Raw genomic sequence first — 27,905 nt, 5'->3', positions numbered from 1 at the left:
ATTAATTCTTTAGTCTCTCTCTCTATATGTATATATATTTCTAGTATCTTTATATCTACACACTCTTTTTTTCTTGTTCAGGCCATGTTTTTGGTATACTGTGCTTTGGAGAAAGAACCAGTGCCAATGTCCTTGCCTGCAGCTTTGGTGCCACCATCCAAGAGAAAACCTCTCAGTGTTCCAGGAGCAATGCCATTAATTCCATCTTCCACATCCACCAAAGAGTCTCATCAGTCCTTGCCACCTGTAGGCATTTTAGCTGCCAAAGCACCATTAACACAGGTACAGTTCTGAAGTACTGGGGATTAGAAGATTTCTGCTCTTAATGCTGTGCTTCAGGGGCTGCCTGTATGAAGAGTCTTGATACAGGTTTTTAGTTTGTTTCTTGCCCTGTTGATTGGTTTTGGGAGGCTGATGGGAAGACCAGAAGAAGAGGTGTAAAATTTGCACTGTTTTACTTTTTCTAGATGTCTTCAGATCTAAACAGTTGGATAAAAGAATATTGTTTAGTACAGATTTTGAAGACATTTTAAAAACAAATTATTTCAAGCTCAAAAAAAGTAGTAGTCCAGGTACATATCTGTAGAGCACAAGTCTTCTGGCTGAAGACTGATTTGAATAAGGACAAGTTCTCAAAACAAATTGTGGCAGTCATGTTATGTGTGTGCATGTGTGCAATTTGGAGAAGACATGAATTAAAATGGAACAGATAAATGCAAGCAATGAGAAAAGTAAACAAAAGGTCCAGTATATCCACCTAGACACAGGAGATTTGATTTTTGTTCTGAATGTGATTATTAAGCAACTTGATGCTTCTTACTCTCCCCAGGCATCTTATTTAGTCTTCATCATTTTAGAGACCAGAATTTGGGAAATGTCTTTCCAAGCAGATTATAACTTATTCTATTAAAACTAAGAAAAAGAAATTGGTAAGGGTATTCGAGGTCAGAGCTGTGGTACTTAATGCATCAAATGCTGCTTGGACATTTGGGTACCCTTATTTGAGTAATCAGTAAGAAACTGGCATCTTAATTTTGAAAGTGCCAAGGTTTTAATCTGGAAATTTCCTTGCCTGAAGGTAAGTCTTGCTGTATGTATTGCAAAGCAGTGCCATTCTGAGTGAGTTTGTATACAGCACCATTTGGGAGTTATCTGTTAACTGGCTGTGTGCACTGAAACTAATTGGCATCCATACATGCACTGGAAGCCATTTTCACTCAAAAAACCCCAAAACATCTTTATATTAGCTGAGTGTTGTGAAAAATTGCTCAAGTAACAGAAATGTCTCTAATTCCCATCTTTACCTTGTTCAGATGTAAATTCTTCAATTTAGAATGTGCCAACTGTTAACGACCTGGACTCGGGCAGCTCTCCAGTCCCTCCAGCTAAAGCTCCCCAGCTGTGTAAAGGGTAATAAAATTGATAGAGCCAGACAGTCAGCAGGACTGTGACTGAGCACAGTGATGAGGGAGCAGATCCAGCCTCCATGGGATGCCTTTACTGCATAGGCAAAGAGGCAGAGCAGCCCCAAGCAGCCTTGGTGCTTCACTGAGGGAAATGCTTCACTTCTACTTTGGACTTGCTTGAGGATCTCTGCATGTCTATTTTGGAGGATAAAACTGGTTCATGAACTAGGCACCTGTATCACTTCTTTAAAAATCTTTGCTGTAGTCCTTGAATTACGTAACTCTGAACTGGAAACAGAGCTTGCCTATATCTTGCCTATATCTTAGTATTGTGGTTTTGGTTTTTTCCCTTCCATCCTCAACCCCCTTCAGTGGGTTGTATCGCCTGCAGACAAAATTAAGTACGATGAGATCTTTATGAAAACTGACAAGGACATGGATGGATTTGTGTCAGGTGTGGAAGCCAGAGAGCTATTCCTGAAGACAGGACTGCCTTCTGCTCTCCTTGCGCATATCTGGTAGGTTTTTCTCCCTGTGACAGCTGTGTAGATGATGGCACCGTTCTCACTTCTTGCTATGCTGACATTTCTCAAAGTGAGGTTTTTGTATATAATAGCGTGGCCTTTGTATATTCAGTGGTAACTTACTTGCTTCTGCTTTGGGATAGAAATGGGTGGAAAACAGGTTTATGTCTGAACACAGATTTTTACAAATACTGCACTTCAGCTATCCCTGTGTAGTTAAGACATCATAAGATCATACATCACAGGTATTTAATCACTGCTCCTACCCATGTACTGGGAAAGGGAATTGTTTCTATAAAATTGTTAGCATGCAAGATTTATGTCCCATCCCAGTGTACGACTTGTCTTCCCTTACAGCTATGCATTCATTTAGCATTACATTCATTACAGCAATGCCTTCATGACACTCACAGCTTTTTTAATTCTTTCCCCACTATGTGTTGTTGCAGGGGACTCTGATGGGAACAACTTTTTTCTTCCAAGTTATGGTTAACACAACCTCTAATTTAGGAAAATAAGAAAAATGTGAATAAACTTGTGTTGGCTGTGAAGGTGTTGCTAGTGATCTGCAGCCTTGATCGTGCCTTTCACCAGAGCAGAGCTGTGGGCCTCAACAAGCAAAGTGAAAGTGGCTGTGCGTGTTTGAGTGATGGTTCCTGCGTCTATATTGTTTTGTTTTAGAAAGGAGACACACGTTAGTAATTTTCACATTTGTAAATGACAGCAAGTACGCTAAATAGATAGGGCTGTACTTGGAGAAATGAGGATTTTTTTTTATTTCATGTGCATCTCTGTACAGGGCTCTCTGTGACACCAAGGACTGCGGAAAGCTTTCAAAGGAACAGTTTGCTTTGGCTTTCTATTTAATTAATCAGAAGTTAACAAAGGGCATTGATCCACCTCATGCTCTGACTCCGGAGATGATTCCACCTTCAGACAGGGGTGTCAGTTTACAGAAGGTAAGGATGGGTTTGGCATTTTTGGTGTAAATCTCAAACAATGTTAACTTCAAAGGCTACACAAGGAGCAACCTCAAGTGCTGGCATACCTTAAGTTTATCATAATATCAGGAAGAAAACAAGTCTTTGGTGCAAAGAATTGACAAAAAATTTCCATCCGTATTTCAAAATGAAGCTGTCATTTATTACACCTGCCAACCAAGCGGAGAGATCTTATGTTGGGAAAGCATTATTTTCTCTTTTAAAAGAATAATCCTGCTGTTGCCCTTTTAAAGAAGTTTTAGTTTCCATCAGAAATGACATGCACAAGTTCAGTGCTTTTCTCCTATTGTGTTCAGTTGTCTTTTTCACATCCATCTTTTTTAATAAGTTTGGAAACAATGTGAACTAAAAGTTTAGAATTATATATTTGAAGTTTTAAAAGTAAATGGTCCTCCATTTTATACCTCACAGATAGTTTAGATATCTCCATAGTCTGTTGGTTGCCATCTCTCTTAATCCAGCAGTAAACTGTACCTCAGCAGTTCAGTTTGTAGTTAATCAGAATGGTAGAGGTCATCACAAACTCTTACATGTTTGGCACATCATGAAGTCTGATGTGAGTTACCTTTTCTTGGTTGTGCAATACATTGACCTAATTCTACAACTTTCTTAAACAGAATGAAAAATTCACACCTGAAAAAACGAAACTCAAATTTTGGCGCTACTTTTTTGAGTTTCTGTAACTGGTATCTAATTTGTTTTTACATTCTGTTTTTAAAAAGTAATTGCTTTATTTGCAACTCTACTAATCTTTTTTGTATGTTTGCTTTCCTTTCTATGTCTCTTTTCTAGTTTGGACTGTTTTTTCCATTCTGCACCACTCTGCTTTTCATCCTTATTATTCTGTCAGTTTGTTAACTCTGCTTTCTCAAGGTTAGAGAAACTTTGCTTTTCTAATATTTACTGTCTGTTGGTTTTATAATGAACATCCTTCTAAGACTCTCACATAGTCACTGAATTAGCTCAGCACGTCTCTCACGTGTCACCGTGTGTTGCGGTCTCAGGTTCTGCTGATTTCCAGTGCTGTTCATCTGGAATAACCCCGAGGTTCTCCCTTGGGCCCAGACCTCTGTGGCTCCTCCTGTTGCCTGCTTAAACTGAAAAGAGAAAACACTGTGTCTTCCTGGTGAAATTGCTGGGGAAGTGGTGACAGAGTAGTGGCCCAATGTGGCATTTGGCAGTTGTCATTGGGATTAATACCCATTGGTTTAGTAAAGATATTGCAGAAAATGTAGTGGTTAGGGCACATTAGATGAGATCAGTGTTTGTTACTGCTGTTCTGTGGGTGTAAATTGATTTTATAAAACTCTTAAAGACATCAATGTGATTTTTATTTCATTACTAACTTATGTGATGAGTAAGAATACTGTGTAAGAAGGTAAGTTAGCTTTCAATTAGCTCTGTAAATCCTTTACAAGAGGTTTTTTTTACTAAATTGAGCTGAACCTTCAGCTCGTTTTGAGCTTTTTCAAAAGAGGTGTTCTCTTGTTGATATGAAAGAACTTTTTTGTCCAAGATTATTGCTCAAGATTTGAACTCAAAGGATAAAAACAGGAGGCAGAGATAGGCTTTTTTGGTTTTCTTGATGTGGTGTGGCTTACATTGTGAAAAAACCCCAAAAAACCAACTTAGGTGTCGTCTTCTGAATTGGCCAATATAAAGGTGGTAGCAGAAATATCAGTAAGTAAAATGGTATTCCATTGTGGTTTAAAACTTGTTGCTGTGTTTCTTTACCTAGACCTGTTTGTAGTCACCACTTGCATTACAAGCCATGAAAATTAAATTTTTATGTAAGGTCCTCTCAAAGAATTTTGATGGGAATTTCCTTTTATTATGACTTTGAGTTGAAAACTCAAAGTGCTGTTTACTTGCAAGTTGCAGTGTAGTAAATAGCAGCCTATGGTTCTAACGTCTGTCCTTGTTAACAAGTATATTGAAACAAAAAAATGTTGGCTTTTATGTTTCCCCCCCCCCCCCAACCAGTTCTCCTGAACAATTGAGAATAAGATTTTCCTCAAGTTTGATGCTGGCATTAGTGTGCAGAATTTCTTTAACTGGTGAAAGAAGGAAGCCTGGAAAAAACTTTCCTTGCAGCTAATATTTCCATGTGTTCCTTCTATCCCTGTCCTAGGAGAAGTAAAAACTCCCATTGGAATGCCATGATCAGCTCTGCAAAACTCTTGTGTAATTCCCGTAGAGCAGAATTAAACATCATTGCTAGTTTGCCCATTTGAGCAGCTGTGCACTAACCAATTTAAGAATAACTGTATGGTTGGTTTTTAGTTGTTGTTTTTTTTCAATTCCCAGTTCATACCATTTGTGCTAGTAAAATATGCATGAATAGTCTGTAGCTCTGCAGAATAGTATTCTCAGCCACAGTGTGCTCACAGTTTAGGTCTTCATGGCTCTTGGTTTTTTTTTTTACTTTTTCAGAGTATCAGTCTGAGTAAGCACATGGTTAATAACGTCTTGATTAATCTGCAGAGAAACTTCAGCATTTAAGAACTTTTGTGTTATTTTGGGGGTATCACTTGCCTTTTAAAATTATATATATATATACTTGTCCTCTGAATGTTGTGTTTGTGCTGGATGGCTTTATTTAAGACTTGAAGGAACTGATGTATTTATAGGAGGTAGCTACGTTGGCTGTTGCTTTCTAAGCATGCTCATGTTGTGACAAGGCATAGAAGAATAATTACAGCATTTTCTAATTTCTGTCTTCAGCATTTGTTCTCTACCCATTTATGTGTGCTTTTTTTTGAAACAAATAATTTGTATTACAGGCTTTGTCTTATAAAGATATTAAGTAAATGGGAACTCAATGGTGTAAGTTTCCCTGTGACTTTGTATTATCAAAGTTTCATTGAGTACTCTGGAGGTTCATGTTAAACGAGCTCAGTATCCCTTAAAGCCTTGAAGCTCAGTATCTGTACTCTGCAACGTGAGGATCACCAAGGTGAAGAAATATAAAAGTAGTGAGCAAACCTCTCTCAAATTAATTCCAGGAAACCAACTAAACATTAGCTGTAAGATAAATCTAATTTTAGAACAAGTTCTATGGGTTTTTTTGTATGATCAGGTAGTTCTGTGCTTTTGTGGGGGGTGTCTTCAAGGGTTTGCAGGAGACTGACTCTCTTTGAATTGAACTCTCTCCATGCTTTGGCTGTCTGCTGTGTTCTGCTGATACAGCATCTGTACTCTTGTACTCTTGGGGGGTTTCTGAGATTGAAAGTTTGAAATACAATGCTACCAGCAGTTGTTACAAGAGGATAGCTCATGTTGCCACAAAAAGTAAAGTGACCAGCAGTTGTTACAAGAGGATAGCTCATGTTGCCACAAAAAGTAAAGTGACTGTAGTAGTTGGACAGCATAAGCTCTAGACTAACAGTGTTTACTTTTTATCTTTCAGAGTACTCAAGGACCGAATTCTGTAGCAGATTTTTCTGCAATTAAAGAACTTGATACATTAAACAATGAAATCGTGGACCTGCAGAGGTACGTAAAGGAAGAATAGCCAGAGCTGCCTTGGATTCAGTTGTGCTATATACTGTTTTTTAAAAAAGCAGTGGTAATAGTGGTGGTAATAGTCTGCTTTGCTAAATAAAGGGTTGGTATGTCTGTGGTACTGTGTGACACTTCTGCTCTCTGTTCACTCACATGAGTGCACTTAATGAAGGGTCTGTCCCTTGTGCCTTCAGGGTGTGTTTTGGACAGCTGTGTATCTCAGCATCCTGAGATGAAAATATTGTCCATTGTTCATCTTTACTGCCAGATGTGAATGGAGCAAATCTTTAGGATGCTGGAACAATACTGAAATGGGTGTTAGTTGTGTTTTATTTGTAGAGGGCATTCTAAGGACTTGTTTCTGGTGGCAGTAAGGAAGCGAGATGGAAAAGATCAGTATGTATGCAGGACAGGGAGTGGGAAGATGACTGTGCATGGACCTGTGCTAGGGTTTTGATGGTGGTAAAGATGGGGTTACTTCTCTTCTGTGTAGTAAAATAAACTGTTGGACTGAGAAAAATTGTTTTGATGTCTGCAGACCCTTGGATTCCATTAATTATTTCTAAAGTAATTAAGATGATTTCAAGTGACTAAGAAAATCAAATTCATATGTTTTCTATAGTCTTGGTCATGCTCTTGAAACAGCAAGTGTTTTTCTTCAGTGTTTTTCTTGTTACTATCATAAATCTACTGAAAATTCTATTAAGAACAGTAAATTCTCCTACTTTTTAAGTGAGGGTGCTTTGTCATGATGAAATCTGCCTCTCTAATTCACGTCACTAGCGGGAATGATTTAACTTGGCAGTGTGTCAGAGCACAGTCTGTTTCCTAAATGCATAATATTTTTTCACTTCACTTGCTTATTCTCTCTTATTACTTCCACTGCCTCCTTACTTCTCCCTACTCTGCCTCCACTGTTCTTAAGGTTATATTAATTCCAGTTGTGGACACTCATATTTATTGACCTGAAGTACAATTGTAACTGTTATATTTGCTGCTAGTATCTTAGAGGGAAATAAATTGTTGGCTGGCATGAGTTTTTAGATTAAGTTGCTTTTCAGTGGGTGGGCTTGCAGCCTAACATGCAAGCCAGGCTGTTTGAGTCTTGCTTTCTTTTCTTACTATGATGTATGAAGGAACCATGGCCTTTGAAAAGTCACTGCTTCCATTTTTTCAGGGGCAAATATACGTTGACAATTATTTTAAATTGAATGATACTAGATTGTTGAAGACAGGGTAGGGCAACTGTTAGTGTGTATTTGTTTTTAGAAAGGGGAAATTGATATGATTTAGGGGTTTAGAACAGAATGGGATTAACAATGTGCTAAATGTAGAAAACTTTTCATTTTTGGTGAATCCACGTTACAATTGGCGAAGTACACTTTCAGACTTGATAGTTGTCGTATAAAAATGTAATTTAAACTGAAGTTATTTTTGTTCATTATTGAACAAGATAGATTGTTCAGTTGTTGGACTCAATATATAACAATTCTAGTCTCTGATTCCATTGAGAAGTGTCCAAGAGCTGCATTTTTGTGACCTAGTAATAGAAATTGAATCTATTTTTGAAGTGCACTTCAAAAAAAAAAAAAACCAACCCAAAAAAAACCCAAAACCAAACCACCAGGAGAGGAAATGGCCCAAAGAATGACAATGTGTGGAAAACAGTTTTTGGAGACAGTGAGCAAAGAATACAGAGGTGATGCTGTTGTGGCTCAGTAGTTTGTGTGGGAAAGATGTCTGGTGGCCAATAGCTTTGTTAACCTTAATTTGATAAATACAGTGTCAGGAAGGTGGAGGTTGAGGATCAGTTGAAGAATAAAATGCAGAACACTTATTGGGGAGGATAATCCCTCTCTGGTGGGGTTATAATTTACCTTGGGACGTTGTGGAATCTGCATCATTTTGAGCCTGTTAGCACTGCTGTCTCTAAATTCTGTTTCAGTTGCAATATATTTTTAGAAAGCTATTTTAAGCTTTTTTTGATCAGCATTGTGGGAAGCTGGACCAGATGTTCTTAATATTCTTTTTTGAGCCATAAAACCTTTTTCTTCCCCAACAAACCCAGCTTTGCTTTCTTGCATTCGAAGTTAGCTATGGCCCACAAATTTGCAGAATTTCTTCAGGCTTTACTGACACTGCATTCCTCTCTAAGCACATGAAGTAGTTGAGCTTAACTTGGGATATCTCACCAAAGATGTCAACCTTCATGTATGCTGGATAGCAACTTTTAAATAGTCTTGAATTATACATCAGGTTAAAAGGACCATAAAGCTGGTCTCTCAATGAGTTGGTCTCTCAATAGCAGTGAAAGAGCAAAACATCCCCCAGAAAAACAGGACAGTCTGTCCCTGCCGTACACTTGCATCAAGACTTTGTTTCAAATTTCAGAGATCTACTTCACCTTAGCAAAGCAAAGAATTTTAATGTAGGATAGATCATTTCTTCTAACCTCTGGTTTGCAAGTAACTGAGCTGTTGCAGCAGAAGAGGTTGGGAGTAGCAAATGTTGGAAGAAACAAGGCAAACCCTTGGCATGTTTTCTGGTATTACCAAACTGAACTCCTACTGCATTAGGAATTCCAAAAACTACAGATGGATGTGAAAATAAGAAATACTGGGCAACTATGAGTGTAGATAATGCTACCAGCTCTGTGAGTAGTCATCATCTTATTATGGAAAAGAACTATGATTTTTTTTGCTTTTGTATCTAAGGTGATTCAGCCTGGCCAGGGTTGAATGTTTGGCTTGAACGCCTCTGCTGACATAGGGACTTTGCAGTTCTCAACTATGACAAATATTTGCAATGTGCTGGTTCCCATTTATAAATTACTCCATTCACAAATTAGTATTAAATTTAGGGATTTACTAAATCATGAAGCATCTGCATGGGAGAAGCCATTTATTAGTCATTGCTTTTAGTTTATTTGATACGAGGTTCACCTGACCTGGCTACTATTAAAATGCATAGGGAAATTGAATTGCTTTCAAAAATTGGCTTGAATTGGTTACAAGTGTCCTTTGTTGGCAAGATCACAGTTCTTCTGGGGTTGTTTTTTTGGATGTAGTAAGGACTTTATGATCCAGGAAATCTGTCATATCCAATAAATCAATTTTGTTACTTGTTTTTGGTTCTTTCAGTTGCTGAGCATTCATAGAGAGGCATAGCAGCTAGTTTGTAAAAGAAATGGAGGCATTCAGAAGAATTAGTGAATTAAGTAGGTCTGTGTTGTCTTTTCTTTGAAACAAAGAGGCATTTCTGGGGGGAGGAGGGGATGTGTTACGTGCAGACTATATACACTCAGCTTGTTTTCCGTTGCCTGAGACTGCTGCCCAAGCTTTTCTTGTTCTGCCTGACAATACTTCTTTCACTTGATTCTTTCCAATTCATTGTTTGTGCTCTGATTTGGCTCATGGAAGTGCCAGGGGGTGGGTGTTGAATCCTGTTGCTTAGTCCAGATTGCAAGGATTTAGGTACCTGGCTTGTGCTGAAATACAGAGGAAGTGATCTGCATCTCTGACAGTCTCCTAGGCACATCAGTGACAGTAATGTGGAAAGGCTGTACATTCACCATACAGTGCTTGCAGTTCTATTTCTTGCTCAGTTTTCCCACCCCAGCAGGAAAAATAACAAGTATTTGTTTTCCTGCTCTCTTTTATCATCAGTCAGGAAGAATATATATGAGTGTTGGCTGTGCTTGATGGGTGTTTGAGGGCTTGAAGGTATTTTTCAGCCTGATTTGTACATAGATTTGTAGAAGTGCTTTATTGAGACCTTTGTTCATGGAAAGTTGTTGAAGCCAAAGCAGTAGAGGTTGTTTCAACCCAGTGTTGCAATGCTTTAAATATCTAAGTACAGCTATGCTACACAGATGCTTATGGACCTAGAGGAGTGTGCTCTAGCTTTGATTGAAAAGGTAGAGATTTTTTTAGAATTTCTGGTTTCTGATGAATGGAGAGTGAGAAATTTTACGGAACTTGAAGGATCACACTTAACAGAATATAATAGCCTTGTTCTTCCATGTTCCTCTTTCCACATCTTTCCTTTTCCTTCCATTTAAACTTTCCCTTTGGGCATGATCAGGAAGCTTCTCTTTATTCAGATAATGAGAAAAATAATAGCAGAGTATAGTCTATAGTAATTATTTGTCAGAGCAAATGTTCAGTTAAGATCTGACATCTGGGTTCTTTTTATTTCCATTGTGTGTGGTTTAGCAGTAAACAAAACTTTCTCAGCTTGAGTAAAGAGAACTTAGAGTAGACCTGCTTTGCTTCAGACACAGAAATGCTTTCTTCTATATTAAATAAGAGTAAACAGTAAAATAAATAGTTTTAGATTGATTAACAATCTGCTATTAAAATACGAAGTTTCTTCATTTCAGTATATACCAGTAATACAATCTAATAGCTTTTCACTATGGTATTTCATTAGAAATGTTAGGTTTATTGTTCAAATTCTAACTTTAGTGTGTGTGTTGGTTTATTAACAAAATCTTTATGGAAGTAAATATCTAGAGAAGATTATGTAAAAACTGTAATGCTTAATGTTTTTCTGCGTCAGTGAAAGGAGAAAAGACTCCATATGCTGTCTAGAGAGAAACACTCATGATTTTTTTTATAACAGTAACACTTCTGAGTTGTACGGGTTTTTTTCCCTTTCTTAAAGCTATTGTTATGTCTGACTGATGGGAATTTATTGATGATAATTCCCCTGTCATCAGCAGTCACTTAAACTTGAATAAATGTCTGTAGAGGCAGGCTTGATATGACACAGCAGATCACTCCGTGTGGAGTGTCTGAACAGATTGTGATTCCAGCAAGCCAAGCCAGCCAACAGCTGGATCCAAAATCTGACAGGCAAAGGGCATTAATGGGCTCGATTGGCCTGTGAGAGTGTTCCCTGGCTGCTGTGAGCACAGGCATTGCTGTGTTTGCAGGGGTTAATAGATGGAATCTGATGCAATCCCTCCCACTTTTCCTAGCAGTTTTCATTAGACAAGTGCTCCATAGCAACAGTGAGATCACTGGAGACAGTATTTCATTGATTTCTGCCTCCCGCCCCCTTCCATTTTTGAGCCATTCTTAGCACCGGAGTGCAGTTGGTGGAAAGACAGGGGGGGTTTATGCAGAACACTTATGTGGGCTTCTGTCTTGTAAATAATTTGGAAAGCAGAAATCCCCTACATCTCTCCCATTTAATGTTTCACTATGTATTTAAAGAGAGATACAGGTTTAGGGGGCTGGATAACTGTACCTGCTGTAGCTGATGTTCTTAAGTATTCTTGCATTGTTTGCTGGTCTTCCAGGGAAAAGAATAATGTAGAGCAAGACCTGAAGGAGAAAGAAGATGCCATCAAGCAGAGGACAAGTGAGGTCCAGGTAAATAAAACATCCAATTATTCTTCAGACACCTGATATTGCACCATGTGCTGCTTTCATGACAGTGGGATTACTGAGTCTTTAGATCACGTCACTTATGCAGTAAAAAGAAAAAAAAATTGGTGGCTGACAGAAAGAATGTGGTTTGAAGTATATTTTCTATATAATTTTGGGTTGGTGTAGTTGTGTAAATTTATATAAATGTGCAAGCTTCTTTAGGATATGTAGCATGCATGGAGTTTTAAATTAAAAATATTACAAAAGAATAGATTTTTCTTTCTTTTTTTTTTTTTTTGAGCAAGACTATCTACTGTGTAATTAAAACTAAAGAGGACACTGTAGCACTGTAAATTAATTAATAAACTTAAGTGGCTGAATTAAAAGGACTCATGTATAGGGCTGCTTCTTAAGAGGCACAGTAATTACCAGCTTGGGAGGAATGTTGCCTCAAGTTAATTTTGCCTAATCTAAGTGAATTTTTAGAAGAATATATTGATTTTTATTTGAAAGGATGATACTGAATTTCTAGAATATCAGAAAATTTAAATTTATAAATGTTTTGCAGGTGTTAAAAATTATGCAGTCAGCATCAGTGTTCAGGGTGCTGACAGACTAGCCAAGCTCTGAATTAAATATTGCAAAGCAATATTTCAATTAAATTTTAAGTTGCTGTTTTAAAAAACAATCTTCAGTGTGATATCTGACCACTTATATTTATTTCTAAATTTATTTTAAGAATCTATAATTTTCCATAATCTTTACTTAAGAGCAAATAGTGCAAGATTTCTGCATTTCAATTTTGGTTGGGCTGAAAAGGAACTGATGTTTTACAAGAGTTGTGAATTTTGTGCAGGGTTGTTTAGTATCCTTGGAGCCTGGATGATAATTAATAGTGTGACCTTTGAGGAGATAATCAGATGCTGGCCTGTTGGTCACACTGGCAGCATCTCCAGCAGCTGCAGGAATGCGTGTGGAAGTTGCCCATGCCTGTGCTCCACAGTCATTCCCCTCCCCACCCTGCAGATTCCCTTTCACACTGTTCACAGAATTCTCAGGGGTATTTCTGGCTTTGCACACGAGATTATTTTGTTGGCGTCTTCTGGAATCTGTGTGTGCTCATGTGAGCGTTGAGTTCTCTGGTGCCTTTGCACAAAAGGTTTGTAAAGCTTGATAACAACCTTACCTTGAATGTTACAGTGTCATCTGTGTGTGTTTGACAGGCAGCAGCATCACAGAATCGCCTGAGTCTCTGTATCCTGAGCAGTGGTGTTGGAAGCAACTGTCTCAAGTCTTTAACCTGTTAGTGGTCACAGAAGCTATTTGTTAAACATACCTACAGAGTTCTGTCAGTCTGCAGAGAAGGAACAATCTGTTATTGGCTTGGCAGAAAAACGAGAAACCCCCAGGATCAAACAGGAAATGGCCGCAGCATTTATTTAATCTGCTGGCCCTTTTATATTTTCTTATTCCTGACTGTTGGAGGACCTGCATGTTTCAACAAACTTTCTAGAACTTCAGAGAATAGTGTGACAGACTAAGGATATCTTTGCCTCATGATTTTTCTTCTGGTTTTATTCTAATGGGGGCATTTCTAAAGATCAGTGTGCAAAACCAATTTGCTCTAACCTGCCTCCTTGCTTCAAGCTTGTTTTGTGGCATCACACTTCAGGATTTCTGATACCAGAATTCCTTCCATGGACACAAATTGTACTCTCAAATATAGCCATGGTCAGTGATCAATCAAAACTGATTTGTATAGGAGGAGGGAAAGAATGACAGCTTTTTCTTCTATAAAATAATTTCTATACTACATAAGTAGGTACTAAAAAGCAAAGACAGAAAAAGAGTTGTAAGGAAAATTAGCCAATTGATGGGGTTTGATGTGCTTATTAAAATATCAGCTCTTCAGGAGCAGAGACTAAGGGGTGGTGTTCCCTCAAAGTTCCATGTTCCAAGTATCCCCCTCAGCATTGGATTTTCTCTTTATTGCAGTGCATCAATGCCATTAGAAAGTCAATGAAGTTTTACTTTTCTGTCCTCTTTCAGGCTTAACATTTCTTAGCACGTGATTTTTTCTGGGGAGTACTGCCCTGGCAAATTATTAAACCCGTTGTCCATGGAAATACAGATCCCTAAACTTCCCTTATCCTACCCTATATTGGCATAAAGAGTTATAATGATCATAAATCTAATACAAGGGTTACTATTACCATCAGAATGCCAGTTTGTAACACCTGAAGTATGTTAGTGGTTTTCATATAGGATCTCATTCAGTGCTTGAACATTAAGATGCTGCTTCTATGCTGAAGGGTGTTCTTTGAAATTGAATCTTAATTGGAACCTGGTTTACTTCACTGTGGTGGTTTCACGCTGGTTAGGCGCCAAGAAGAGGTATCTTTGAGTATTGTAGCCAGTTTTTTGTATTGTATCTACTCCAGCCTTGAATTCTGGAGTGGTTAGGTGCATATGTGAACAAAAACCACCACAGGTTTTGGGTTTGGTTGGGTTTTTTTCCTTCTTTTCTCTTCTGGCAGCCATCAGGCTTAGTTAGGTCTCTTCACTGCTTCTCTACTGCTGTGCCTAGGACAGAGAAAAGTGGAGGTGATCTATATTTAGCTTATGTGGATGTGAATTCTTGATTCCTGTAGGAAAAAGGAGGCTGAAGTCTCTTTAAGCTGTTACTTTTTTCCTCCACTGCTTGTGTTAAGTGTCAGCTGATCCTTGCTTTTCAAAGCCATGTATAAAATGGATGGATCAAGAGTGTCCCAATTATCCAAGTCAGTAGCTGCTCTAAGAGCTTTTTGTGTGCAGTGTTTTCTCTCTCATGGGTTAGAAATAACCAGTATTTCTCCTAGTCTGACTGCTATATACTGACATACTCTTCACTGAAATTCAAATTCGATTTGGGAGGTTTTTGTGGGGGGCTTTTTTGTGTTTTGGTTTGGGGATTTTTTTGCTTGGTTTTGTGGTTGATTTTTTAACATAAAAGCATCTATGATGTATCTTTGGGTAGTCCTCCAGTTGTCTTGAGGTTACCTAATTCCCCAGCATCTGACTGCTGCACCATATGCCTTTCTATTTCTATCTGGCTTTTTGTCCTCATTATGTGGAGGTGTTAGCACACAACACATGGATAAACTGTCTCCCTCACCAGAAAGAACCCAAACAAAACACCCCTAGAAAAGGAGAGCAGGATTGTAGCTTAGAGCAGCACACAAATGTGTGATCTAATCAGAATTTCATGTCTGCTTGTTTTCTTATCCTTCTTAATTTTTTTTGCTCCTTGTTCATTTTTTACTGTTGTTGATTATTCTTCCTTCAAATGCCATATTTTCTCAGAAAGGCTGCAATCTTCTCTTTTCATCTAGTATTTTTTCTTTTGTATTAATCCTTTTTGATCTCCCTGTATTATCTTTTCCTCTTGACTTTGACGATTCTTTCTTCCTAATTTCTTTTCTTGACATGTTTTTCAGTGTTATCTCTGCAGCTTGTTGCAGTATAACCATTCCCGTGGTTCAGAAATGAACTAATTATTTTATGATGCTACTTAATATACTTAAAACACAAGATACATAATCTCTGCTCTTACGTAAATCAAAAGATTCCATATTGCTGTGTATGAAATGTGCATTTCTTACCCATACTGGTACACAGAAAATAAGTTTTTGGTTGATCCTTGCAAAATTAGGGGCAGAAATGCCCTAGGAGGCAGTGCATTTGGGTTAATGGTCTTTCACCATGCTCCAAAAAACAGTTCTTATTTTTGGCCATGTGGTTTTGAAGGGGAAAGGAGCAGAATAAAGAATTTCTATTATCAGAGAATCACAGAATGGTTTGGGTTGGAAGGAGCCTCAAAGCCCATCTTGTTCCAACCCCCTGCCATGGGCAGGGACACCTTCCACTATTCCAGGTTGCTCCAAGCCCCGTCCAACCTGGCTTGAACACTTCCAGGAATGGGGTACCCACAGCCTCTCTGGGCAACCTGTGCCAGGGCCTCACCACCCTCACAGGGAAGGATTTTTTACTAATATCCCATCCAAACCTGCCCTCTGTCAGTGTGAAGCCATTCCCTTGTGTCCTGTAACTCCATGCCCTGATAAAAAGATCCTTTCCAACTTTATTGTAAACCTCTTTTAGTTCCTGGAAGGGGCTTTAAAGTCTCCCTGGAGCCTTCACTTCTGCAGGTGAACAACCCCATCTGTCTCAGCCTGTCTTGGTAGCAGAGGTGCTGCTCTAGCCCTCTGACCATCTTCATGAACTCCTCTGGACTTGCTCCAACAGGTCCATGTTCTGAATAAGAAACTCAGTAAAATATAGTGCTAAAACATAGGACAGAGACAGTGTAGCAGCCTGAATAAAGACAACTTATAAATTCAAAATGAAACCCTGAGCTTTCTGTAAGGAAAACAGTTAATCCATGTGTTGGTGCATGATCTCAATACTTCAGTGAGATTTGTTTTACTGAAGAAAAGCGAACACAACCAACCTGATTATTTTTATGTCATTGAATTAGAATCTGAGGAGAGTTGCTTTGTCTGGTATCCCTGCCAGCTTCTGGAAGATAATTTGTTGATACTTTGAAATCTGGGTTAGCACTGCGGAATTCAGTGGTTAGGGGGAGAGAGGGAACAAATGTAAAGCTGATGTGTTTTATTTCAGGATCTCCAGGATGAAGTAAAGCGGGAGAGCAGTAATCTGCAAAAGCTGCAGGCTCAGAAACAGGAAGCACAGGAAACCCTTAATGATCTTGATGAGCAGAAGGCCAAGTTGGAAGAACAACTTAATGACATCAGGCAGAAATGTGCAGAGGAGGCCCATTTGGTAAGTCTGGTGGCCAAGGCCCTTGGAAGAACAAATGCCTTGTCTTAAAGAACTTGGCCTTGCAGAGTTACAGTTGTTGGGGCAGGAGAAAAAGCTTTAATGAATAAATAGCCTGAGTGTCAAGGTTTTGTGACTGACAGAGCATAGGAAATACATCACTCACTTCATTGTTCCTAATTTAGAACCAGTGTGTCAACAAACATATTGAGATATACTTGCACACAAATGAGGTTTAGAGCAAACAGTTAGCAAAATTTTATAATACCATATAAATGTAGTTAGAAACACTTAATTACTGGGACTGATTTCTTAGTGGTTAAAAATATATCATCTTAGGTAATTTTTTTCTAACATAAAGCTATTGTATTTCTTTAATGTCTGAAATTATCTTTTCAATACTAGAAATACCTCTGTTGGTCAGAAGAGCAGCTAAAATAATCTGTTCTTACTGACACCAGTAGAGAATTAACGGTTCATTCAGTATGATCTATAATCTTTGCAATAGCTGTGAGATATTTTTCCTTTTTCTGATCATAAATAATAGTATTTGGTTGTGTTTGAAAATGTTGTTTGGGTTTTTGGGTGTGGGTTTTTTGTTGGTTTGGTTTTTTTTTTTAACTTGAAATGTTGTTCATGCTTTAGATTGCCATGCTGAAGGCTGAAATAACAAGTCAGGAATCAAAGATTTCAGCATATGAGGATGAACTGACCAAAGCCCAAGAGGAGCTGAGTCGCCTGCAGCAAGAAACTGCAGAGCTTGAGCATTGCATAGAGTCTGGGAAAGCACAGCTGGGACCTCTTCAGCAACATCTGCAGGATTCACAACAGGAAATCAATTCAGTAAGGCAGTGTGAAAGACCCACCCCCCCAAAAATATTTTGAGCTGGCAAATATTAGTGTGGTTTGTCTTAAGGGGAAGGCATTGTTTCCTTTTTTCTTCACTGTTTGCTCGTGTCTTTAGTTACATACACATATGTTCTGTGCTAGTAGTTGTTAGGATTTTTAGAGGCAGACTTAAGTCATACTTCATGGTCTTTCTCCAAGTTTATTAATTAAAGGGATTAATTTATTATACTCTATGGATAATTTGTCATAGTGTAATGAATGAAAAATGGATGTTGCAGACTTAAATTCTCTGTGTCCAGTAGTTATTTAGGTTTTCATCCTCAGTCGTGGCCTGGGGCACGCTCTCACAATTCCTTAATTGATGTGAAGTTGATATAAAATTACTGATAGCATTTACTTAGTGCATTGTTGAAGGGGGGAAGTAAGGTGGATGTAAGAAGAAATTGAGTTGAGATTAGACACTGAGAAGCAGAGAGCTGTCTGCATTGGTTTTCAAGCCCTGTGCTTTGAGGTGGCTGCTGTTGTGTGGAACATTTTCAGTTTCTCTCTGTTATCAGTGATTTGTTATTACTTCAGTGATGCATGAACTTGCACACCCTTTCCTCATGGTTCTCCTTCCCTGTTGCCAGCTGTGTTATGTATGAGCCACTAACACTGATACCAAGTTGAAAACAAAAGGCAAAATCCTGCCTTAGAACCCTAGAAATGGCTGACTTTTGGGGTGGTCATTTCACACAATTTACATCTGTAACTTGCTAATGAGTCTTGTAACATTCATAATTTTAAAATATGGCTTTTAGTTTAGAAACTGAGAAGTAAACAAGTGGATTTTTTCATCATTTCATCACAGCTAGAGAGAAGGTTATACTGTTTCAGTGTTTTTATATGGCAAGAGGTGCTTGCCATGAACAGATTTGAGGCTGATAATATGAGTGGTTATGCTTGACTGTACCACTGACATTTTTTTACTAGGTTTTATAACAGTACTCCTGATTTTATTGCTCTTGACTCACAAATAAGGAACAGTAGGTGCTTTGGTGCTTTAGGCGAGATTATCCAGTGGCTGGTCTGAGGTCAGTTAATTTGAAAGACACCTGGTGGTGTCTTTGCTGACACCCTGAGAACTCTATTAGGTGACCGATGTAGCAGAGTTCAGTGGGATTTAGGCACCCAAATATCTGAACTAAGCTTATCCTTTTGCATAACCTGCCAGCTCCAGTAATTCTGTCATAACTGGCAGATTGGTTGTAAATATTTGCTGTAAGGCACTAATTAACTAATAATTAATATTGCTGAAATAATAACATATTGATATAAGTGTCTGCTTAGGAACATGACTTGGCTTTTGTACACTTCAGAAGTCATGTGGGAGATAATGAAATTGTAATGTTCCTTCTCAGAAGATGAGAATTCTGATAAAGCAGCCTTTTTAATTTTAAGGAAATTGCAAATACATAATTTAGGAAAAAAACCCAAATCACACACACACACACAAAAAACCCCAACCCAAAATAAAAATAAGAAAAAAAACCCCAACCAAAACTCCCCAGTAAAACTAAACAAACAAAAAACCCCTGAAACATTTGCAACTTTTCTCATGAGTTTGAGTAACAACAAGTCTTGGTATTGCCAGTGACAGTCTTCTTCCTTGGCAAAAGGTGTCCTTCAACCACTCTGCACTTCTGCTAAATAGGATTTCTGCTTATCTCTCAAATTTCACCCTTTGATTGACAGAACAGGTTTTTATTATATTTGTTTTTCTAAATAAGATTTTCAGACATGTATCACCCACCTTGTATTTAGGAAGGGATGGCCATATTTACTGGCTTCCATGTGCTGCCATACTGATGCAAATACATTTATTTCTGTTCACAGGTGCAGACGAAGCTTCTTGAGCTGAAAGAACTGGAAAATAACCAATTTAGTTGGCACTCTCAGCCCCATAATACACTTGTTAATGGAACTGTGGATCATTCTAGTCTTAGCAACAGCAGCAGTGAAACTGCAAACCTTAATGACAATGCTGAGAGGGAAAGTATAGCAGAAGAGGAACAAACAAACAGTGTGTCTCCAGTGAGTAGTGTTTTGCCTGCTTGATCACGATGCATTGCAGCTGTGAAATTGGAATAAGTTAAGAATGTACTAAGATTGATTATGTTTTTAAACACTTGCACAACTGAAATTTATGGGTGTTTTTCTGAGGGACTGTGTTTCCACATATCTGAAAGTTCATAAGCAGAAAAGGGGGTAATTTTAGCTTGCCTGGAAAGTGGCAATAACATTTTGTCTGTATTTATTTCCAAAGCACAATATCATAAATTGAATAGCAGAATTAACATTAAAGGAGAGCAGCTGTCTGCATTTGGTGCAATGAGAGCAGAATAAGGAAAAGTACAGAAAATCTAAAACCGTCTTGCTTTAAATGTTCCTCCTTATGTCTCAGTTGATTCGTGATTGATTTATTTTTTTTAAATTTTTCAGGGTTTATGGAACACTAAAGTATGTGCTATAATAAGTATGAACCTCTTAAAGTATGCTTTAGTGTATTCTGTAATTCTATTTAAAACTTAAAATTTTATTGTGCAGTCTTTTATTTACTTATTTATGGTGAATTGCTTTTATCCCTGTACAGATAAGGAATAGTCCTGAAACAGCAGTCTCTGTTGGAGAAGAGAAAGAGACCCCAGCTGCGACTGTTACTAAAAAAGTGAGTTTGTTCAAGTTTGGGGGAGGAAAAAGTAGGTTAAAAAAAACCCTGGTTAAACTGTTTCAGGCTTGCATGATGGTCATATAACAGTATAAGAATAATTGTCTCTTCTTACTGGTTTTATTTAGTGTGATGTCTTGAAAACATTTCGTCTCATGTAGCAGGCAGGTTGTTGAAAAATATTTTGGATCTCCATTGATGAATTATATAGAATTCCAGCTGTCTCTTTGCTTTAAGGTTTAAGAAACTACTGAATGGTAACAGGAGATGTCATAAGTGCTTTCCATCCTTGCAAGTCTTAAAAATTTAATACGTTTCTCTATGTCTGCATTGCCCAGGAAGATCCATTTGATGCTGAATCTCATCCGTTGCCTGATCTAGTTTCTGAAGCCAGCTTAGAGTTCTTCCAGTCTGACCCTTTTGTTGGCAGTAAGTAATCATTTGTGTCTAAGTACAGATTTGCAGAAACGGGTCTTGTGTGAGCACGTCAGACTCATCTGCACCTTGAGACTGCTCTTTATAGAATAAATCTGAAGATGTGTGAGTGACAGGAGTGTGGAGCCAATAGCATTACAAAAATAGAAGTGATAGAAATGAGAGTTCCGGGATGTTTCTCCTTCCTTGATCTGGACTTCCTAATGAGTTCTGAAAATTGCTCCTTTCCCTCACTGCTCTTCCTGAGCATGTCTCTTACCCAGCCCCTCCCTGCCCCTGCCCTGGTGGCATTTTGGCTGTAAATGTGTGGGCATACTTGTGATACATGTGGTGTCACTAATCTGATTTACAGCCCCAATCCACAAACAGGTCAGTGGAGGGTTCTCTGGGTTGTGCTGTGGGGAGGGTGTGAGTGGTTCAGAATGAATGGCTGTGGCCTACTTCTGGTGAGTTTGGCTCTCAGAACAAGGTAATGTGGAACTGCACCATCTGTTCATCTTGTGGAAGTGCTGGGCTTTATTTTAAGAACTTGCCATTGACGAATGGTGTTGCTCTGCTCTTATGTTTTATGGATGGAATGATCTCCCTATATGGAGCCAGTTGGGGAAGGGGAGTTAATTTGAGTTAACTGCTGAAGCAGATGTTTTCAGCCACATTAATATGATTTAACATGCTTTCAGATCAACATGGCCTGATCAATTTAGCTTGTATTGCTTTGAAAGGAAAATAACCTAAATTTGTTTCAGATCACTTGGCTTCTGAAAGAATGTCAGTGCAGATTCAATATTTTTAATGAATAAATTAAACGAATTTAAAACAGCTTGAATGTTTCTGTGTAGATCCTGCTTGATTTTTGTTTATATTGAAGTGGTCTTACAGCACTTGACAATGCCTTTCTTTCAGAAGAGAAAAGGTCTGTCTGTTAAGAGCCAAACTTTAGGGCTTTGAGCACTCAGTATATTCGGGGTAGATACCTACATCTAAGAGACAGAGTATCTGTCTCTCAGATTTACATGAGGAAGTAGAAATGACTTGGTATCATGCATCCAGTACTGAAGTAAACACTTAGGAGCTATCATCCACAGTGTCTGTGACAATCAAACAAATCTGGGACTCGTCTCAGTAGCTGGCCTGGATTACTGCAGTGGTAATACTGCATAATGTGGGTGTTTGTGGACAACAGCCAATGGAAATGCAGCTTGGAGATGGCTGCTTTTGTGTGTGTTTCATGATGGTAATAAGTTGCTTAATGAATATTTGCTTTTCTTTTGAACAGATGATCCCTTCAAAGATGACCCTTTTGGAAAAATTGGTAAGTAACTATAACTTGTAATGTGCTCGTTTTTCTAAATGGTTCTTGCTAGTGGGGAGAAGTGTCACCACTTTCAGAGGAGAAAAGTAAGTGGAAATGCCACAAAAAGTCATTATAGGATATATGTGGCATTAGCATCTGGCCGCTTGTGTTACGGCTTTTCAGAGAAGTCCATTGCCAGTGAACTTTGCTCTTGTTGGAAGTTCCTTGGTTGGAATTTAAGTATGTGAAGGTGGTGAACAGAAGGCCTCAAACTCTTGGTGCCTGTTTTATATGCAAGGTAGTAGGACTGTGCTCTTTTAAAGGCTCTTAACTTACCAACTTCCTTTAGAATCAAGTATTGAAAAGGTGGGAAGTCTCTATTTAGACTGACTGTATAGGCAATGTCATTGCATTGTTTGCTTGGGCCTGAATGGAGTTACTGGTGGCAAAAAAGCTAAATAACAGTGGGAAAGCAATAGTAAGATACTGCCAAATAAGAAACATCAATTGGGCTTGGGGAGTGCAGGAGAGGAGGGCAGGAGAGATCTTAGAAACAATAAAATGCTCCATTTTTAGGAGACTTGGTTAAAGAACCTATATGCTGAGATGATTCTGGAACTACTGTTTCATGAAGTGCAGAAAATGTTGGCTTGTCTGATGTTTTGAATCAAAGAATACAAATTATTCACAGGTGAATTTCATGCTTTAAAGGTCCTTGGCCTTAAACATGTCACTTTGTAGCACTATGAAAAAAGCGATATATTGTTCAGTTTTTAGGATATGAGCTAAGTAAAGCAAGCAGAAATGTTAAGGACATTTACTTTTTAGATCCCTTTGGTGGTGATCCCTTCAAAGGCTCAGACCCTTTTGCAGCTGACTCTTTCTTCAAACAATCCTCCACCGACCCTTTTGTGACTGCTGGCACTGATCCATTTAGCTCTACAGACAACAGTAATAATACCACAGTAAGTTTGGTGTCACACCTTTTACTGCTTTGTATGTATGATTTGGACAAAATAACCTATTTTTCACATTTAGACATGCTTTAAAGAATTGATATTCAGAAATCATATAAAGGTTATGTCTGATCCCCTGGCTCTGTCTTGTCTTTTTTGTGTCCTATTTTCTAGAAATAGTCACAGATGAAATAGAAGTAAAAACAAAAACATTTTAAAATAATTTCATTGTGGATCTTCATTGCTTCACAGCTAAGAGCATTTGACAGTGATGACTTAAGCTCTGTCATTATTTAACAATAATGACTTAAGCTCTATTAGTTGGTGGAACTTAGTTAGCTGAAAGAAACGCAGGATAAACCTCACCAAGTTTAGTTGAGACACTTGATTTTTGCCTCCACACTCTATAGCATCAAGAAGTATGTGCTCTTTCTTATCTGAAATCTGATGTGGTGTATGGGGTTTCCCCTCAGAAAAGACAAATTGTTCTGTAGGTGTATGTTTAGGTTTTATTGTGTTTTGGGGTTTTTTTAATAAGAATCATCAAAGCTCTCTCATAATGTGGAGATTCCTACTTAATGTACCTCTTTCAAATGTACTTCAGCGTAACTTTTAGTTGCTCACATTATAAACAAGCAGTTATTGAATAGTCTTGAGCCTTTAATAAGGTAGAGTTGGGCATAAAACCCTCTCTGGTGTACACTAGAACTTGTTGAATGTGTAATATTTAAAGCTGATAGACAAAAGACAATTTAAGCAGTTGTAATTCTTCATGTCATTAAGTTTGTCTCCATTCTTTTGCCATCTTGTTTCCTTTTCAGTGCTGTTTCTGTTCATGCCTCACTTCCAGCTTTGTGTGTGCATAGAATCTGCATAGACATATATAAGTCTCAAAGATACATGTGGATTAAGAAGCAAGTTAAGTGGCTGTAGGGTGTGCCTGAGGTGCACCCACAGCAGCCAAGAGAGTGAGAAACCACTGCACCTGACAGTGGTGGTCCTGCCCATCCCCATGGTGTGCACGTTGTGCAGATCTCAGGGTCATATTACACACCACAGTCTACACCTCCAGCCTTAAAAATTAGGTTTTTACAATCTCTAATACTTGGCACAGTATCCTTTTCAAAGTCTTGATGTTCTAATATAACCAATTCTTGGTCTTATTACAGTCCAAAGGAAGGAAAAAAAAGGGAGGCCAGAGCTGTGGTGTGGGATTAGCAGTGGATTCTTGAGATCTGTACTTCTGAAATTATGCTTTCATCCTAAATGCTTTACCACACATCTCTGGAGTGTTGGAATCTTGTAGTTATAGTTTCCTGAAGATAGCTCTGCTTGTAGAAATCTGAGACCAAAATGAGTGGTAGCTACTCTTGACTGTTGCATTAGCTATTACCAAGTATGTTGCACATGTTGTACCTTTTTTCCATCCTTCCAAAGTATTAATCAAAACAGAGAGGAGGAGTTTCTATTGACAGACTTGTTTACTGATGCTGATAAAAGCTATTTCCAGAATGTGTTATCTTAAAACTTCTAAACTAAAATAAATCGTGACTGTATTCTTAGATTGAAGAATCTTTTAAGCTGAAAAACAAATTTCCCTCCAAAGGAATTTTTTATTTTAGACAGAGATATCAAAGAAGAATGACCCTTTTGCTCCTGGTGGAACCACTGTTACTACATCAAATGATCTAGGTAAAAGTAGATTATACATATCAAGTTTCTTGAGTTTTATTTTTATTTGCTTTTCCTTGCTTTAATTTCTGTTTTTTAACTGAATTTACAACAGAGCATTTTAGGGATTTCCCGTGTTTTCTGAATTTTCCTATAAAGTGTGACATAAGGTGCCTGTTTCCAGGGGTGAATTTTATAAACCAAAACTGACTCTTTATCTGTAGTGTGTATCACTGAAGATTGATTCCACAAGAGCTGTTCCTCTGCTTTACCTAAAACTGGGACAATATCCTGATCTAAGCGTTTGGACTATTTGAATTGTTGGTACTGCTTCCCATTAGAGTTGTTTTCTGAGATATCATGTTACTTTCTAAGTAACATCAGGATAGCTCTGTACTACAAGAGTAGATGTGGAATAGAGTAACTACTTCATTGAGATTTTTTACTGCTCAAGTTTGCTCCTTCTGTGACCCTCTCTCATGTGAGGGCTAAATATGTTCTAGGGAAGGCTCTTAACTCCTGTTTTCCTAAACTGCACTGACAAGTGATAATCCAAAACAGGAATCCATGTGTGATTTTGTATTGTAAACCTGTTCATTTTAATTGTAGGGGGAAAATGGTGGTTTTTAGAGATGCAGAAGTGAGTTATGGCACTTCTTGCTCTACAGTAGAGTAGCAGTTTTCACAAATTTTAGGCACATGAGAATGAAAGCATACTGTTGAATTAGACTGGGATGATATGAGGTTCAGATACTTGATTCCACAAGTGGGTCTGCAGTCAGAAAAGAGCTCTGGTTCATGTTCATATATATACACATAAATATATATATGTCTGTATATGTATATTTATGGGTGTATGCACACAAAACACCTCTGTGTGTATACATACATGTATCTCAGTAGAACATTTCCAGTAGTATGCTTATTTGATATTTTCAGTGGAATTTAACTTTTTTTAATGTAGGAAAACATAATATCAGTATTTCTTTTGAATTACTTCCTGTTCAGGAGATTTATTATTCTTAACTGGAAGTTGACACTTAAGAGTTTTTGAAAAAGCTACTTAAAACTTGAAGTGCTCACCTCATAAAATACTTCACTTGAATTAGTTTATGTTGCAAAATACGTAATAGTTGCTATTTTGTAGTGGGATTTTTCTTTTCAGTCTTTCATATTTAACTTTTAATCTTATTCTTTGCTTGATTTGTATTTAGCTACAGACCCCTTTGCCTCCCTATTTGGAAGCGAATCCTTTGAAGGTGGCTTTGCTGACTTCAGCACTCTGTCAAAGGTAACATGAAGCTGCTGCTACTCATAGAAAATGCATGAAACTGCAGTGACAAGACAGAGCTTACTCAGCTTCATTACAGTTTTGCCACTACTGAACATTTATAATGGCTGACTTGCTTGAAAAAGAGGTCTTGATAGCAGATTGTCCTGCGATTCTGTGAAGAATGCAATCTTTTCAGCTTCATAAGTATTTTCTCTCTATTTCCAGTGATACTATAATTTACCTATTTATTTTTAAATTTGCTGTGTTTAGCAGCAAAAGTATTACTTTTCCTGTTTAACTGCTTTCAACTTTATAGTGCTGTAACAGTAGCCATTCCTGATTTTTCTTTCTGTTCAATCTTCTGTAGTATGTGGATATGTGTAAAAATAAACAAAAGTCTTTTCTTTAGTCTTAGTCCAAACTTTCAGTTCTGATTTAATACTGTATTATTGAAGAGAATGTCTAGTAGCACTGCACTGAAAATGTGTGTGTTGCTGTTTTCTTTGTTGAAGGCCAACAATGAGGATCCCTTTAGCTCTTCCACGTCAGGCTCTGTCAGCAATGTCACCATAACTAAAAACTTATTTGAGGAACCACCCACTAAAAATGAGGATGTTCCTCCTGCGCTGCCCCCTAAGACAGGAACTCCCACCAGGCCCTGTCCACCACCACCTGGTAAGAGCTGACACTGGTAACAATCAGCTGCTTCATGTTGGCAGAGAGACAGTAATTATGAGGGGAGGGCGAAGGGTCTGAATTTAAAATGAATGAGCAAGATGTGGAACAAGTCCGTTCCTGATCTCTTGGTCGTTTCCTCAGAGTTAAGTTTGGCATGGTGTTTGGGATCATAGTTTGAAGAGACAAAGGATTTAGAAAACAAGAGAAAAGACTTACTAGAAATGTGTGCAAGAACACAGCATAGCTGCAAATTAAATGGTTACTAATGTGATACGCTGTGAATCTTGAATTAAATTATGCTTAAAGCGAGAATTTAGTGTGTTTTATACATTGCAGACACAAATGCAAAATGAATTAAATAGGGTTAAATGCCTGGCTCAGGTTTTCAGGTTAACTTTTTCTAGGTGGCCTTGCCAGAGCTTTGTAGCAGTAACAGTAATAAACCTAAGTTCCCTGGGCTGTTTTCTCCTCAGCGGTAGAGGAGTCCTAAGGGATGCTCCATGGCACAAACCACTCTGCTTTCCAGAAAAAGCTATGATTAGCATGGATAACAACACCTTCTTGTGGTTGCAACAAGACCATGTTACAACAGACTCCTCACTCTCATTTTTTTTGCAAACATAGGAAAATATATTTCTAGTATTCCTTTAAAATTTTCTGTCCTCTGTTTCGTTGTCTTTATGAACTCTACTGCATCATTTTTTTCACTGTTACACTATATGGATGAGTCTTAAGGTGTTTTGAAAAACTCTGGCATGAAACTTAAACATGTATTCATCTTTTCCTCAAAAGAATGGGAACACAGTAGATACAGGAGTGCTCATGCTGAAGTTTAAACTCAGCTGTTTAATTTCTAATGTTGGTGTGAGATCTGGTTCATGCTAATGCCTTGCAAGTAATAATTTCCATTGTAAATAACATTGAAACAGCTGACATGGCAAGTGATGGTATTCGAATGTTTGGTGTTGGTCCTTATTTAAACATAAAAAGGATTTCTGACTTGATTGTGTGGGAGTGGCTGTGACATGGTGCACTTTTGGAATACAAGCTTCTAGGGGTGAAACAGCAGCATCCTTAGCAACAGATGACTTGAAAAAAATAGGCTGATTTGATATGCACGGTTAAAAATGTGGTTATCTTGATAACCATTCCCATTTAATTATTTTCCTAATGGAAATAAAATTTGAGGTACTTAAATGTAATTATTTTTAATGACTCCCTTGGTCTGATTTGAAACAATAGAATGCTTTTTCAAAGAAATATCCAACAATCTTTCTTTTAATTCTTCTCTCTATTGGAAAATATGTAGAAGGGCTGTTTCCTCTGAATTTGTTGCCTCTCTACTGATAAGCACCCTCATTTCTTGATTTTCAGGAAGATTTGGTGATTGTGTATTTTATATTCTTACAAT

The 27,905-nt window shown here is 37.9% G+C and overlaps 1 protein-coding gene across 6 annotated transcripts in view; it reads left to right on the top strand.

Moving 5' to 3' along the window:
* Positions 1-27,905, top strand: part of EPS15 (epidermal growth factor receptor pathway substrate 15) — a 67,830-nt gene that overhangs the window by 34,676 nt on the left and 5,249 nt on the right. For all 6 annotated transcript variants that reach the window (XM_032117333.1, XM_032117334.1, XM_032117335.1 and 3 more), the window contains 15 exons: positions 82-282; positions 1,779-1,924; positions 2,730-2,889; positions 6,341-6,426; positions 11,741-11,813; positions 16,473-16,634; positions 17,277-17,474; positions 19,356-19,553; positions 20,113-20,187; positions 20,526-20,616; positions 21,899-21,934; positions 22,745-22,881; positions 24,495-24,564; positions 25,758-25,834; positions 26,329-26,491. In XM_032117333.1, coding sequence (XP_031973224.1) covers positions 82-282; positions 1,779-1,924; positions 2,730-2,889; positions 6,341-6,426; positions 11,741-11,813; positions 16,473-16,634; positions 17,277-17,474; positions 19,356-19,553; positions 20,113-20,187; positions 20,526-20,616; positions 21,899-21,934; positions 22,745-22,881; positions 24,495-24,564; positions 25,758-25,834; positions 26,329-26,491 — 1,873 coding nt within the window. The remainder of the gene's footprint in view (positions 1-81; positions 283-1,778; positions 1,925-2,729; positions 2,890-6,340; positions 6,427-11,740; positions 11,814-16,472; positions 16,635-17,276; positions 17,475-19,355; positions 19,554-20,112; positions 20,188-20,525; positions 20,617-21,898; positions 21,935-22,744; positions 22,882-24,494; positions 24,565-25,757; positions 25,835-26,328; positions 26,492-27,905) is intronic.

The sequence above is a fragment of the Corvus moneduloides genome, chromosome 9 (assembly GCF_009650955.1).
Source record: "Corvus moneduloides isolate bCorMon1 chromosome 9, bCorMon1.pri, whole genome shotgun sequence".
Lineage (NCBI taxonomy): Eukaryota > Metazoa > Chordata > Aves > Passeriformes > Corvidae > Corvus > Corvus moneduloides.
The sequence above is the reverse complement of the archived record's forward strand: the minus strand, read 5'-3'. Positions and strand labels throughout refer to the sequence as shown.